The sequence below is a fragment of the Erpetoichthys calabaricus genome, chromosome 1 (assembly GCF_900747795.2).
Source record: "Erpetoichthys calabaricus chromosome 1, fErpCal1.3, whole genome shotgun sequence".
Taxonomy (NCBI): domain Eukaryota; kingdom Metazoa; phylum Chordata; class Cladistia; order Polypteriformes; family Polypteridae; genus Erpetoichthys; species Erpetoichthys calabaricus.
Genome location: NC_041394.2, coordinates 208,181,336 through 208,197,117, shown reverse-complemented (window position 1 = coordinate 208,197,117; position 15,782 = coordinate 208,181,336). Strand labels below are relative to the sequence as shown.

General features: G+C 37.0%; 1 protein-coding gene across 1 annotated transcript in view; it reads left to right on the top strand.

Moving 5' to 3' along the window:
* LOC114658995 (dedicator of cytokinesis protein 4) overlaps positions 1 to 15,782 on the top strand; it is a 432,716-nt gene that overhangs the window by 223,379 nt on the left and 193,555 nt on the right. Inside the window, 2 exon segments of the mRNA XM_051928746.1 lie at positions 11,383 to 11,464; positions 12,157 to 12,217. Of these exon segments, the coding sequence (XP_051784706.1) occupies positions 11,383 to 11,464; positions 12,157 to 12,217 (143 nt within the window).

The window sequence follows — 15,782 nt, the reverse complement described above, 5'->3', positions numbered from 1 at the left end:
CAATAGCAGTGCCGTCAGCGAACTTTTGCACATGGCAGGACTCCGAGTTATATTGGAAGTCCGATGTATATAGGCAGAACAGGACCGGAGAAAGTACAGTCCCATTTGGTGCTCCTGTGTTGCTGACCACAATGTGAGACCTGCAGTTCCCGAGACGCACATACTGAGGTCTGTCTGTAAGATAGTCCACGATCCATGCCACCAGGTATGAATCTACTCCCATCTCTGTCAGCTTGTCTCTAAGGAGCAGAGGTTGGATGGTGTTGAAGGTGCTAGAGAAGTCCAGAAACTTAATTCTTACAGCACCACTGCTTCTGTCCAAGTGGAAGAGGGATCGGTGTAGCATGTAGATGATGGTATCCTCCGCTTCCACCTTCTCCTGGTATGCGAACTGCAGAGGGTTGAGGGCATGGTGGACCTGTGGCCTCAGGTAGTGAAGCAGCAGCCGCTCCATGGTCTTCATCACATGTGACGTCAGAGCGACAGGCCAGAAGTCATTCAGCTCACTAGGACTTGATACCTTTGGGACTGGGGTGATGCACGATGTTTTCCAAAGCCTCAGGACTCTCCCCTGTTCCAGGCTCAGGTTGAAGATGCGCTGTAGAGGACTCCCCAGCTCAAGCGCAAAGGCCTTCAGCAGTCGTGGCGATACTCCATCTGGACCCACTGCTTTGCTGACACGAAGTCTCCTCAGCTCTCTGCTTACCTGGGCTGCTGTAATTATGGGTGGGGGGAAACTCTCTCCTATGCTGGTATCAGTAGAAGGATTGGTGGAGGATTTAGTACTCCGAGGTGAGAGTGGGTTGGGGTGGTCAAACCTGTTAAAGAAGTTGTTCATCTGGTTTGCTCTCTCCACATCTCTCTCAATGGTGGCACCCCGCTTCAAGCTGCAGCCAGTGATGATCTTCATTCCATCCCACACTTCCTTCATCCTGTTATTCTGCAACTTCTGCTCCAGCTTTCTCCTGTACTGCTCCTTCGCCGGCCTGAGCTGGACTTGGAGTTCCTTCTGCACACGCTTGAGCTCATGCTGATCACCGCTTTTAAAGGCCCTTTTCTTCTGGTTCAAAAGGCCCTTGATGTCACTTGTAATCCTTAGCTTGTAGGTTAGCATAGCAGCGTACTGTTCTTACTGGAACTACAATGTCCATACAGAAGTTGATGTAGTCAGTAGTGCAATCAACAACCTCCTCAATGTTCTCACTATATGACCCCTGCAGGATATCCCAGTCCATAGTTCCAAAGCAGTCTCTCAGAGCCTGCTCTGCCTCAGGGGACCACTTCCTGAATTAGCGTGTGGTTGTAGATAGCTCCCTCACTCTTGGTTTGTAGTGAGGCTAAAGCAGAACCAGGTTATGATCTGTTTTCCCAAGCGCAGGCAGCGGGGTGGCGCTGTATGCATCTTTAACGTTTGCATACAGTAGGTCAATATTGACATGTTAAAACAGGTAGTACATCTATGAAAACCCACAAGCTTCATGCAACTGAAGTAATTTTGCATGGAGGAGTGGTCAGAAATTTTACCAAGTCAATGTTAAAGACTGTTGGGCAGTTATGGAAAATGATTACAAAAGGGCATTTCTGCTAAAGCAGGCAATGCCAGCCTCTGAGGTCAAGGTTGTACTTATTTTATCCCCAGCAGCCTATTACATCTGTTGGTAATTTTATTGAATAATCTTCCTTGTGCTTTTATACATGTATATCACCTTTATGTATGTGCAGTGCTTGCGTGAAGATGTACTGTTTGGCTGTTCAAATATGTTGGAAAAGTTGATATTTTCCTTAGAGTGTAGTTACTTACAAGGCCATATGTGACAGCGGATCAACTCCTAGGCTGACTATGTGCCATCATAAACACCAAGAAGAGAGAGAAAATGCAAATGACTAAGTGATAGCAAATCTAAAAAAATATTAAAATTAATTCAAAAGCTATATACTGTATAACCACTTCAACAGCAGCTCTGCCAAAAATATGCCATGCCAAGGTAATGGGCCTGGAGCCTCGATTTAAATGAGGAAACCAGTAGAGATTTTTAAAACCAAAAGTTGCCATAAATTCAAAATACATTATGCGCCTTTCTTAACAGCCAGTACTGTTGTCAATAAGTGACATTAAACATGTAATTAGTTATTTTCAAACTATTTCTGTGTGAGGTAAGCTGAGTTTTGTAGTACTGATCTAAAAGTCATTTAGGCAACTGTGTCTTTAAAATCCTTAGTTCTTCTGAGCCTGATGTCCTGCTGGTTTTGATGTTATCAAACCAAAAACAACAAGATAAACAGGCCAAAGAAACTATTTATTTGGCAAGCATGTTCCACATAATTTAAATACCTTTTAGGTTATATTATTTTAGTATTAACAGTACTGAATTTTTATCATGTACTGTATATGATAGGAAAATACCTATACCAGTAAAATGGGAACATTTACTTAATATTTCTATAACTGGAGATTATAATCTGTGTTTCTTAAGGTGCCCCAGGCTGCACACAGATAGATTCCTGGTTGTTTAAAGTATGAAGGGGAACTATTTTGAGGCAGAATCTGTTTCTAAGAGGCGCTGTTTGAGACATTAATCGTTCTTACGTTGTACAATTACTCAATATTAAAATGCATAAACTATATACAGTACATAAACAGTTTATATTGAAATGCTTTCATTGTAGACTGAAATGCACACACTATATACTAAAATGATACATGTTATAGTTTAATGTATATACTTTATAAATAAACCCTTTCTCTACAAAGTCATGGCTTGCATTGCACAATGGAATACAGTGACTGTATACTGAAATGAATTTCCTGCATGTTGAATGCTGTCAGGGAGTATAGTTCAGTTAAATTAACATGGTGTAAGGAATTTATAAGTCAGTTCTTGTTTTGTACCTTGTACTGCTAATCAACACAGGCTCAAACAATCCCCCAAAGGAAAAGGTGGTGATTAAGAAACTGGATCAATTGGATTTAAACCAAAACAATAGAATATAGGTAAATTACAGTTGACTAAATGTAACAAATCTATAAAATAATGATGAACATGTTCTTATGTATTAGTAGGAGCAGGAACATGGGCTTCCGAGTCAGACAAAACATTTGGGATCCCACTATCAACACCTGCTACCAGCTAGAACCAACCTACTGACACGTTAGATAAAATTGCATTATTCAAACATGTTTGTTTGAAATTCCAGGACATCAGACGTAGTCTAACAACTTCATTATACTAGTTGAATAGAGAGAACTTACTGCATAATTTCCACAACAATAATCTGCATTGGGATTAGCTTGCATTATCGGGGTGGGGGGAACACAATAGCTTATGCACAGTTTTTGCATGCATTAATAAAAGACAAACACAATAAAACATAATGATAACATGGCCTACAATAACATGAAGTTGAAAACAATGTGATCATCTTTTAACTGCCTTCCTTTCCCACAAGCAAAATCACTAGTTTGCTCAAACTGAGATTGTCCTCACTAAGAAAGGAAAATGAATGATGTTGGATTTTGCTGACACTCACAAGCTATGCTTGAAACAATCAGTGCTACACTAGCAGTGAGGCGTACCTGAGCTATGAAAAATAACATTATAGCCATCAACATTATCTCTTGTTTAATATCCTAACTCAAGCAACAGATAAAGGCCAAACCTTATCGTCAGGTCTAAATACGGGACAAAACGCAACTAGAGAAGACATATAGAATAATAATTCATAAATCCATTGTCCTACTTTATCAGAGGAATCTGGTTTGCTTTTCTCCTTGTAAATTCATTAGCAATGTCGTCAAAGTCCATGTTTTTAATCACTTCACTCTATATGGTAATTCGAAAAAACAACTAGACGTAAAGTTGGTTTAATTTTTATGACTTTGGGTTCCTGGGCTTTGGTCCGACAAGTCCATTTGGGGATCCATATAGAAGAGACGATAAATGTGCTGATTTTTTCAGTAGAACATTACGACACAGTTTGAGTAAGAGTTAGGCACTTGTACATACTTCACTGCACCTAAGTGTCACTCCAAAACAAAACACTGTAGCACAGTACACACAAATTCACAGCCTCTTAAATTTGTAAGATATTAAGTACTTGGCAGCACTTGGTGAACTGTAAGCATAATATAAATCTGTTATGGTCAATTCAATCAAAGTTCACTATTAAATGTATGTGTATATTATGTATGAGACAAAATGTCAAAAATGATGAGGGAGAATGATTAATTAATTGAATGTGACAAATAATTCATGAATTGGAGTAATTCAGGTACTTGATGATAGGATAAGTAAAAAATAGTGATGGCCTAACTTGGACACTTATAAATATATATTGTACTTGCTTTCAGTATGTAGTGTATAAGATACAATCTCAGTATATAATGTGTGTGTGTTTGTGTGAATTGCAGTATATAGTGTGTTGCAGTATATTGTGTATGTGTTTCAGAAAATGGACATATTAAAAATAGTACTCTTTAAATCCTGCTGTTACTTTAATCATTGTTCTTGCCTTCACACACCTCTCCTATTACACAAGAATAGTTCTGTTCACCTCTCCATCCCTGATTTACTGTCTATGGTATAAACGGGCCACACCTATGAAGTCACTGCAAGATATGTGTTATATGAACAGTATTTATTCTACAATGTATTTATTTGCCTAATACATCCTCATACAGTTTATTGTTGAATGTTGTTATTTAAATTTTACCTAATATGGTAGGCCTATTAATCCCCTAGAAGTGCCTGAGTTAGTTCTCTATTTCTCTGTTCTCACTCCTATGCTCTAGTTTCTTGTTTAAATGGCCTTAGTGAATCATAGGTCACTGTTAATTTTGGATCAACTCTTTGTATGGTGCAGGTTCTCTCTGTAAAGCTTTCACATCATTTATTCCCTTATTTTATATTTAAATGAAATCTTTCTTAGACCTAGTGCTGCCCTCGCAATTGAAGTGCTTGTACACGCAACATACGGAAAAATCTATATACCTAATAATTTTAGGAGCATAAGCCTTTAGTATATCATATATTTAGTCTATAAATATACATTGTTAGATGGAGCAGCATGAATAACAGAGGAATAAAAAAGAAAAAAGGTAAATGGCTCTAATGTGCTCGTTATTGTATATGCTCTCGGCTGCTCACAAACTTCTACAGATCCGCTATAGAAAGCATTCTCTGTCACAGTATGACAGTGTGGTACGGCAGCTGCACTGCACAGGACAGGAAGGATTTGGCACGGGTAGTGAGAACAGCACAGGGGATCGTGGGAAGTCCTCTCCTAGACCTGGACTCTGTATATGCTGGAAGGGTGCAGAAGAGGACCAAATGTATAGCTGCGGATCTCACCCATTTGGGAAATGGACTGTTTGTACCATTGCCTTCGGAAAAGCGGTACAGAATCATAAAAACACGTACTAGCAGACTGAAAGACTGCTTTTTCCCCAGAGCTGTGAAGTCCGTTTGCCCCTGCTGATACATACACATACATCTACATCTACCCCTCACCTGCCCCCCTGTAGACATGCACACGCACTTTCCCACGTAATCAAACACACACACTCGTATTCCTCCCCTGCAGACCCACGCACACAGATCACTGGTCTCTGCAGGCGTACTACCTCAGGAAAGTCTGGACTTGATGATGTTTTATTGCTACTGTCTTTTATAATTGTTATGTTTATTTTATTATTTATAGTGTATTGTGTATTTAAGTATTCTGCCCTGAAGCTGAGTCCTACCAACAAAACATTTCGTTATGTGTATGCATAATGACAATAAATAATTATCTATCTATCTATCTATCTATCTATCTATCTATCTATCTATCTATCTATCTATCTATCTATCTATCTATCTATCTATCTATCTATCTATCTATCTATCTATCTATCTATCTATCTATCTATCTATCTATCTATCTATCAGGATTTTGGTATGTGTCTTGTGTTTTGTTCATGTCTAATGCAGAGTTTGAATTTAGCTAAATGTGTTGTTAATTAGAAAGATTTTAGGGATACGGCATGGTGGTGCAGTAGTAGTGCTGGTACCTTGCAACAAGGAGACTAAGATTCATGTCTATGGTGCTCCCCACGTGGAGTTTTCATGTTCTCTTCATGTACATGTGTGTTTCCTTTGAATGCTCGGGTTTTCTCTCACAGTCCAAAGAATTGCAGCTTAGTTCGATCGGTGATGCTAAATAGGCCCAGGTGTTTATGTATGTAGGTGTGTGCATGTTCACCCTTTGATGGACTGGCAACCTGTCCAGGGATTGTTGCTGCCTGTTAATTACTAGGTTAGGCTCCAGCAATCCTTGCAATCCTTTAAGGATAAAAAGGTTTGGAAGATGGATGTGTTGCCTGGGTTACACCCCTTGAACCCAGGGAATTCATAGACATAATCCAAGATGCACTGGGCAGTGAGGACACCAAAACAAGCAAGGGTTGGTGCAACAATTGCATAGTGCTTTATATTAATAATGCGTTCCAAAATCAAATAAAGTGCAGTGCAGAATCTTCATAAGTAAATAAATAATCCATAATAAAGTTCATTGCCATTGGCAAGGTTAAAAGTCACATAATCCAATGAATAAACGGGGTTAAAATCACTGTCAGTCTCACTGTTACAATCACTGATTATTTAGATCAGTTTGAGCTTCTGTTCTTCTCTCTGACATCTGCTATCTCCTCTGCTCATGCTCTCCACTGGCAAGCTCAGTCATCTCAGAAAATTGAGCTTGTGTTCCAACCACCATATCATGGCTTTCAGCAAGGAACCTTGCGAGCCCTGCTCTTTCCTCCCGCCACCATCCCTCGGCCTTCAGTGAGACTCCACTCTGAGTGCTTGGTTGCTGCTAGTCCTTGGGTGCTTAGCCAAAGGTCACTCTGCTCGTGGGCACTTCCTGCCCACCTACCTCTACACTATCACACCAGCTTTGCGACAATTCTGCCAATCAGTTTCTCTTTACTATCCAATTAACCTCCGGACCTTCCTTGTTCTCTTTCAGGAACTCTCCTTCAATCTTTTTTGGAATTACTAGTTATACTTTTCTCTATTTGAATCCATCCCTTTTAGTCCTACTCAGGCTCTTTGTATACTTCAGTGAACATAGGTGCTTAATCACACACCCTAATAAGAAAATTGGCTGAGCTGCACACGTTTGCATGTGAATGCAGGCTCCACTAATTCCCCCATCACCAATGCAGGACCACATGTCCATGCTACAGCATGTACCTATGCCTGCTCAGAGCCTGAGTGCGCCGTTTATAAATTTAAAAAATATATAATATGAAGTGGCAGCATCCCATCTAATTTAATTTACAAACTATTTAGTGAATATTTTAATTGAAAACAAACGTTCTGTTAAATGCACAAAGCTTAATTTAAGTGGCACTGCTTAATTTGAATTTTACATCTGAGCATTTTATACTGAACAATGTTCTTGCTAGAATATACTTGATAGTGAACCACCATTGGGTTAAGTGACTTGTTTAGTGCCACACATTGAATCTGCTGTGGAGATGGCCTGTGGCATAGGGCTTTATGTGTCATCTCCCTTACTGGGCCATAATGCCTGTTAAACTGGTGTATATAATGGAAGTTTTTCAACCCATTCTTTAATATGGGTGGTTGATTCTATACTGGAGAAATGAACATCTCTCAACATGACTTGCGTTCATGAAAGGCTTTTTGTTCTGTGCATTATTATTATAATAAAATATAACTCCGCTGACATTAATTTATTGCAGTTTTACTTTGTTACCTTATTCCATTGTTAATTACTAAACTATAATGACTAGAGCTCTTTGTTAATCTTTAAATTTTTCAGTTCCTTCCCGTTACTCTGGATTCAGGTGTCTGAATTTGCTAAATCTGGACTCCCTTATAACCATGCTCTGTATTTTACGTTGAATTTATTCAGAGTCTCTTGTCTAGACAGACTTGCATTCGCTTGACTTAATTAATTGCCTCTTTTAACTGCCTACATTGAACAAAAAATCTATTATGCCAAATGATTTTTATTTTCGCCTTACTCACTTTTAGTTTTATTATAGTTTAGTATCAAGTAAATGTTTTTAATATAAATATTTTTAGTATACTGTATAATGACTGTGATGTAAATGCAGATATTTGTATTCTAAATTATCTTCCTGGTGAATTCAGAAATTCTTCATATTATGCTGAAACTCTTTTTTTATGCATACAGTAGACGTGCTCATTACACATATAATCATTCTAAAGTTTTAAGGTTGCACATTTTAGTTTAGTTGTTTATTGCCACATGTCACAAAGACAATAGAATTTATTTTCAGCACTTGTCTCCAGTAAACAACCACATATATAATGTACCTAATTGCATTCGCAAGATACATTTCACCAAAAAAAGAATGCATACATGCATCAGTTCAGTAATTAATTGGTATGCTCTTTATTCTCCCTCCTTCTCCCTTCACCAATAGAAAAAGACAACTTCTTCAGCACACTTTCATTGAATTTTTATTTACAGTATGGTCTGCTAATGTGGCTTCAAACTGCATATACCTATATAGTATATATTTAAAAAAGGGGGTAGCGGCAGAGCATTGTAGTGCTGAGCATCCTGGGTTCAAATTCTGCAACTGGTCATTGTATGTGTGGAGTTCCTTCTCATATCTATAAGGGTTTATTTCTGTGTGCTCTGATTTTTTTTTTCAGATCATCTCTAAAAACATACAGGTTAGGAGTATTAGACATTCCAAATTGACCCCTTCTGTAAGTGTGGGTGTGAGTCTGGGTGTTGGCTTGAATGACCCTCCTGTGACGCTGAATTGGATTAAGGAGGCTGGAGAATGTTATATTTTATGTTACGCTTTAACTTGATAAAAATACTAACATCTTGAGTGTCAGAGTTGGGTTTGAAGAACAGGGTAAGATGAGATGCAGAATGGAAACTGTATCATTTAGGTAAAAATAAAAATAAATGCATTGATTAAATACTTTTACATGTTTTGAATGTAAGAAATAAATAGACAAGATTTACAGAGGTCAGGCATACCATTAGGCAAGTGAAAATAATCAAACATTTCTGAAGAATTTCCTGGTCAGCTTTAAAGTCCTGAATATAACTTCATAGAACCCGCCCATATGAAGACATGGGATATATATTTTCTGCTGCCATTTTTATAGTATTAGTAAGCTATTTTATCTGTTTAATTTTATCATGTACCCTGGAAGGCAGTAAATTCACTGTTTCTTTCCCTCCCTGTGTAAATTTACCCAGTTTAGTCTAGTTTCTTCCCGCATCCACAAAAAGGCCATGTTTAGTTAATTACTAATTCTAAAGTGATACAGTGTGAGAGTATGCAAGACAAACTAACAAGATTGTCTTGTGATGGTCTGGTTCTGTTTGGGGTGCCTTTCTGCCGATTCTGCTATATTGGACTTCAGCTCCTTGCAACCTTGTCTCTCTGTTATAAAAAAAAATCTTGGAAGGTTGGAAGGAGACAAGACGTGATTTTCTCAGAGAGACACTTTCACGTCCCACAAGACGAGTTTTTGTGCCAAGAGATTTAACCACTCCCGGGGCCGAAAATAAAACAAAGAGTAGATGAGAAAGTAGAATGTCGTAAAGAATTCAAAAATGTTGGTGCGGTACACATGCAGAGCAGGTTAGAGATAATGGAAGAACGAAAATTTGAAAGTCTCAAAAAAAGGATAGTAAAGATTGCATTAGCACAAACAAACGGAAATTATTACTTGTTGAGTAGAACAGCCAAAAGAGATGGACTATATTGTTCGGATTTAAATTCATATTCTTCGTGTTGCCATCAGGGGAAAAAAAAAGTAGCGTATCTTCCCAATGAAGAGGCATATCCGCGAGAATTAAAAGATTTGTTGTTTGGTGAAAGTCAAATCCCGCGAGAGAAATCATTTCTCATTTGTGTGAATTCCATTGTCAGCCTCATTTCTTGTAGAGAGAAAGAAGTGATATTCACTCACGGGCAGTTATATGTTGCGTTGTCACGATGTAACTCCAAACACGGAATCAAAATTCCGTGCAATATTGCTAAAAAGGTAAAAGCGAAAAGAGATCAAATATATGAACATAGGTGATATGACAGAAGTGTGCCACACGAGATGCAGATCATGCGGCATGGCAGCAGCTGATCAAGCAAAGAGAAGGTAAAAAAAAAAACTGTTTGTTTCCCATTGTATCACTGTTTTAAGAGTGGGTTTCGGAGGAGCGACCGCATCTCCTTGGGGTGCGTTCAGTCCCCAAGTACAGGCCGATTTGGGTTGGAGTTTGGCAAGCGAAGCAAGCCGGGATCAAAGCCCCCTAGTACTGTAAAAGGAAATAGTCAGAGATACATGAATGAATAATAAAATCAAAATTGTTTGTACTTTTCAAAAATGTGCATATTTGAGAATTCTACACACAGATATGTTGTACACTTTTACCTCATCCACAGCTGGGAGCCCTAATCCATGTAAACCACATTATTTTCTAAAAGGTATAGCAAATGACTTTTTTAGTACTAAAAGTAAATGCTTGGTTAAAACAACATTCAACTAATAATCTTGGCCTGGGTCATCTGGGGGTACAGTTAGCTCTGATGCTGAATTTCAAGGAACAACAAGTTTATGAATTTGGAGTTAAGTGTGGGGAAATAGTTGTGTTTTGAATGCCATTCTCATAGTTCTTGTTTGCACTGTTTTTATGATGTGGTTCTTCTATTTAAAATAAAATGTCATTAATATGGGATAGAATTTAAATATATAGCAATTTGAGATACTGTTTACTCCTAACTTCCAATTCTTGGCACTACCTAAAAAATTGGGAGTGGTCTCCCCTAGACTTTCTCGTATACTCAGATATGGGGATGGATATTTGAGGAGTAAACTGCAAAACAATGATTATATTTTTGTATTATGTACATTAAAGAACCATCAACAACAAATCAAATAAAATGAATAATATATCGAACAATTGTTATAAAAGTAAAGTTGAATAAATCGGACTCTGCAGCTGCATGAAGGTAAAGTACCACTTCCAGTTAACGGAAATAGCCCAAATATTGATAGAAATCAACGTTTTGTACCTAATACTTGTATGCAAAATTTGGTTGAAAATTATCATGTTATACACACGCGCACACACACACACACAGACAGACAGACACACAGACACAATTCCAAAAATTGTATTTTCAGACTGAGGGAGGTCTAAAACGTCAAGATTCATCAAAATCTTGACATTGAATCTTTGGACGATTACAATACTTTCCCTATATTTCGTATATGAGTTAGTAAGAAATGTATTTCTGTGCTAAATAACAAATACATTAAAATATACAGAGTCATAAAATAATAATAAAATAACAAAAATATTTTGTTTATTTTTCAGTGAAAGATTTTTTGTGAGGTTAAATAAGAACGGTCTACCAAAATCTCCAGAGAAGACAGAAAGACAAACAACTCTTTTTGTTGTAAGTAGTATAACCACATGTGTGTTCTTAGTAAATATACCTATGAATCACTGCTTTTAAAATTAATGTACCTTTTAGTTTGTTTTCTAATTCTATATTATCAGTTCATGTAAACACTTCTTCTGATTTAATATTTCTTCTGATATATCAAGTGAAAAAAGTGGGAAAATACTTCTCTTTTCTTTGTTCTATTAATTAAAGAAGTATTATAAACGTCTTGTTTGTGATTTGCAAATGACAGAATATTCTTTGCATTATTAAAATTGTAATTTCAAAACACTTTATCTTATAATCTTCTGAAACATTATATTTTATGCCTTGTGAGGTAATTTCATTGTTTCACCATATCCCCTCTCCCAGCACATTAAAGACATGTTCAGTATGCTCATTATGTAGTGTCTTTTTATCAAATTAATGTAATATTTCATAAACTTTGATAGTATTTTGAATGACACATCAAAGACAAATAGTTTAAGCAGTTACTACTTCAGCTTTAACACTTTAAGAAATGCTGCCAATGTTTATGTGCTTATACCGAAGTAGTAATGATGTACTAATGATGTATAATAATAAATCTTTATAATGTGAATTATGGTTTAATGCTTTTTACATTTAAAGCTCTCTTTTTTTATTTTTGTATGTTATATTGTATCCATTACTATAAAATGTTTATTTTTTGTTATGTATTGTAGGATTTAGGAAACAATGATCTTCGTAAGGATGTATATATCACTGTGCATATTATAAGAATAGGTAAATACATTTCTTCTTCCTCAGATGTACTGTAGTAATCAAAAATACAGTTTGTTTTTTCAATTTTGTTGTAGCTTTCTGATGGTGAAACTACTTAAATGTAGATAATAAAGGTTGGTGATTTTTAAAATGCCATTGTTTTGCAGCTGCCCACTTTCTTCACACTTAATGCAGCCAAATATAGGATCCTAAATTCCATACCCACATACATGTCTAGAGAATTATAATTTGTTTAGTCTAAATTCTAAAAATAACTGTGTTGTGCTTAAATGCCTTATCACAAATTGGTACTAAAAATAATGCTACCAGTCTGAACAATGTATACAGCAGAGCACAATAATTTGAAGCCATAATGGTGCCTTCTTAAAACAGTAATTGACAAAATTTCCTCAAGGAAATGAATTATATTTTTTTGGCACATTTATAAGCATATCTATCTATCTATCTATCTATCTATCTATCTATCTATCTATCTATCTATCTATCTATCTATCTATCTATCTATCTGTCTGTCTGTCTGTCTGTCTGTCTGTCTGTCTGTCTGTCTGTCTGTCTGTCTGTCTGTCTGTCTGTCTGTTTATCATGCCTTCGACCTATTTGGCATTTTCCTGTCTTATCTTCCTGTATTATGTAAAGTACCCCAGGGTTATCAGCGGGGGTCCATTTACAGCTCCACTGTAGTCTGCTAATATAGAATATGCAAGAAATAATTATGAAATATGCTATCACTTTAAGTATGCAACATTCATCCTCAGATACACACTCTGCACACAAAAGGCACGCTGTCTTCAGAACAGTCACATTTCATGACATATACATACACACTTACTGTAGATGCTTAATATGAAAGACTGCTGCAGCTTTGCTTCAATTTGTTTTCTCTGAACACCGATTCCCTTTAAAGTGTGCACTGATCAAGAATTCTTCCCGCCAGCCCCTTGCACAGTCCTGGTCACTGCTTGGAAATTGAGGTCCTCTTGGTAGTATGGCCACAGGTTCATCCCGATAATGTGCCTGTTTATTGAACAACTATAAACAGAAACACACTACTATAAAAACAAAGACAATGTGAGGGTCTTCACAGTAAAACTGCAATGCATATAAGATGTGCTATATGATTGTTATGGATCACTGTGTTTAAACTAGAGCAATTTCAGTGATTTGCCAAAAGACTGTGTTTAAATAAAAGCAGTAAAATATTTGTATACATGTAGACAGAGAGAGTATGTGACTGTCAGAGCAGCTGTAATAAGTAAAGGAGGTACCATTAATTCTTAAGAAGACAGAGTAAATACTATTGTTTGTGTCTGTGAAAAGTGAGACTGCTGGTAACAATTAAATAACTTAGTACAGAGGTAAGGCAGTATATCAGGCAAGCAGGAGTTGAGAGGTGAAAGACAGAGTGAGTTAAAATTGGTGTTCTCTTCTGTAGCATCATAACAAACAACACAAGGATGCAAATGACTGAGGTGGTAAAAATAAGTGAGTCATGGCACGTTCTGTGGTATTTTTTGTATTGTGGAGAGCTGGCATAAACATGATATTCCTGACATTACTTTCAAGGGTGAATAGATTTAATCAGAAATGAGCAGACCAGCTATGGAGTGGGAAAAAAATGTAATCCAGGCATTAAAATACTGGCTGTTCAAATTTGTTCATATGATCTGTTTAATGCAATCCTAATTAATATTTATATTCCTCCTTTTGTTAATGGGAACTCAAAAACAGAAATTACTCACTCAGTCACCAATACTCGAACAATGAATCTTTTCAACTTAGTAGTAGTAATATGTGGTAATTTTGGAAGAAACATTGACAAACTTCCATCAGTATCTGTCATGTTCCACATGTTACTCCCAACTAGTCTGTTGCCACCTGGAAAGAACAGAAGCGAATCCTGCAGGCTGAAATAGCTCTGAATGACTGTGTACAAAGGATAAACTGGATAATGATTTGTAAGTCACATGGAGATAATATCGAGAGATTAATTGACTGCATGATGGAAATATATTCATTTAGGTGTCAGAACTATTATGCCCTTAAAAGCAATGCACAGCCTCTCAGCTTTTTAAACAACAAGCCTTCGGCTATTAAAGAATTTAGGTCTCCCAAAACTCTGGTGATAAAGAAACTCCGAAGGTCATGCAGAGGGTGCTGAATAAAAGCTAAGTGAAAGGATGGAAGCTTACAGAACTCAATTACAAAAGATTCTCACTCTGAATAACATGAAAACATATGTAATGGTCTGGGCATAATTGCAGTGTAGGAGTCCGGTGCTGGAAGGGAATATGGATATAGTTAACACACTGAACCATTTTTTAATAGATGTTCCCTCCCACCATCACCTTCTTCTAATGGCCAGTCCCCACACATCATCTCTACTGCATTAATATCTCCCTGTGCGTGTTTTACTCCTACTGCTTCGACTGTTATTGCCAATGATGAGTCCAGTTCTAACCATTAGTTTGGGTTGTCCATAACTGATGGCCAAGTGAGGAGACAACGGAGGAAGGTACACACAGGAAAAGCTTTGAAACCAAATGGAGATTGTCCTTGAGTACTTAAGGCCTGAGCTGACCAACTTTGTGTTATCTTTTGCTACTTGTTCAGTTTCTGTGTCTGGCTTCAGAAAGTACTGCTGCTGTAGAAATTATTCTATAGATAGATAGATACTTTATTAATCCCAATGGGAAATTCACAATATTGTTCCACTTCCAAAGAAGGCAGACAGCTCTTCACTTAACGACTAAAGACCAGGGGCCCTTATGTTCTGCATCATACAGGCCTTAGAGAGACTGGTCCCAGACTACTGTATGTAAGTCCTTTTGTGAAAGACCACTTGGAAAAACTGCAGTTTAACTATCGGACAAAAAAGGATTTGTCTTATCTGGACATAGCTGGTAGAACTACAGTATGAGGATTATGTTTTTTATTTCTTCTTCGGTATTATCCAGACGTTGGAGTTAAGGGATAACATTAGGGATGTGCATGTGGATGAGCCTATACTGTCCTCAATAATGGAAAATCTTTTCCGCTAATGGTTGATTCTAAATTAGCCTGTAGAGTTTGTGAGTGTTTCAGTTTATGTTTTTAAGATGAACTCTGATCCTGTCTAGGGTTTTTTTCATGTCTTGCACTTGACTCTCAGTTGAATTTAGTAGGTTTTTGAATGTTTTATTATGTTATTTAGGTAACAGAGATCATTATTTTGGTATGTATGTTCTGTTATTATTCGCTATTTGGTATTTCACATTTCACAGAATATCCCACTATATTTCCTGTAAACAGAACTATTAATTTTGAGTAATGTGGCAGAAAGGTAGATATGTACTGTATGACAGGAGCCAGTCCCTATCGAACTAGCTATTTAAGATAAATGATAGTTTAGAGGAATCTCTGTAGATCTTGTAGGCATTAAATGTTCATTTTTCTACACTGAGCAAAGCTCTGTAAAGTTACATGTAAATACTTTTGATCTTTGACTTATGTGTAGTTGCCCAATAGACAATAAAGAAAATCTTAAAAAGGCTTAAAATGCGAAGAAAAACACTGGGAAGTCCTTGAA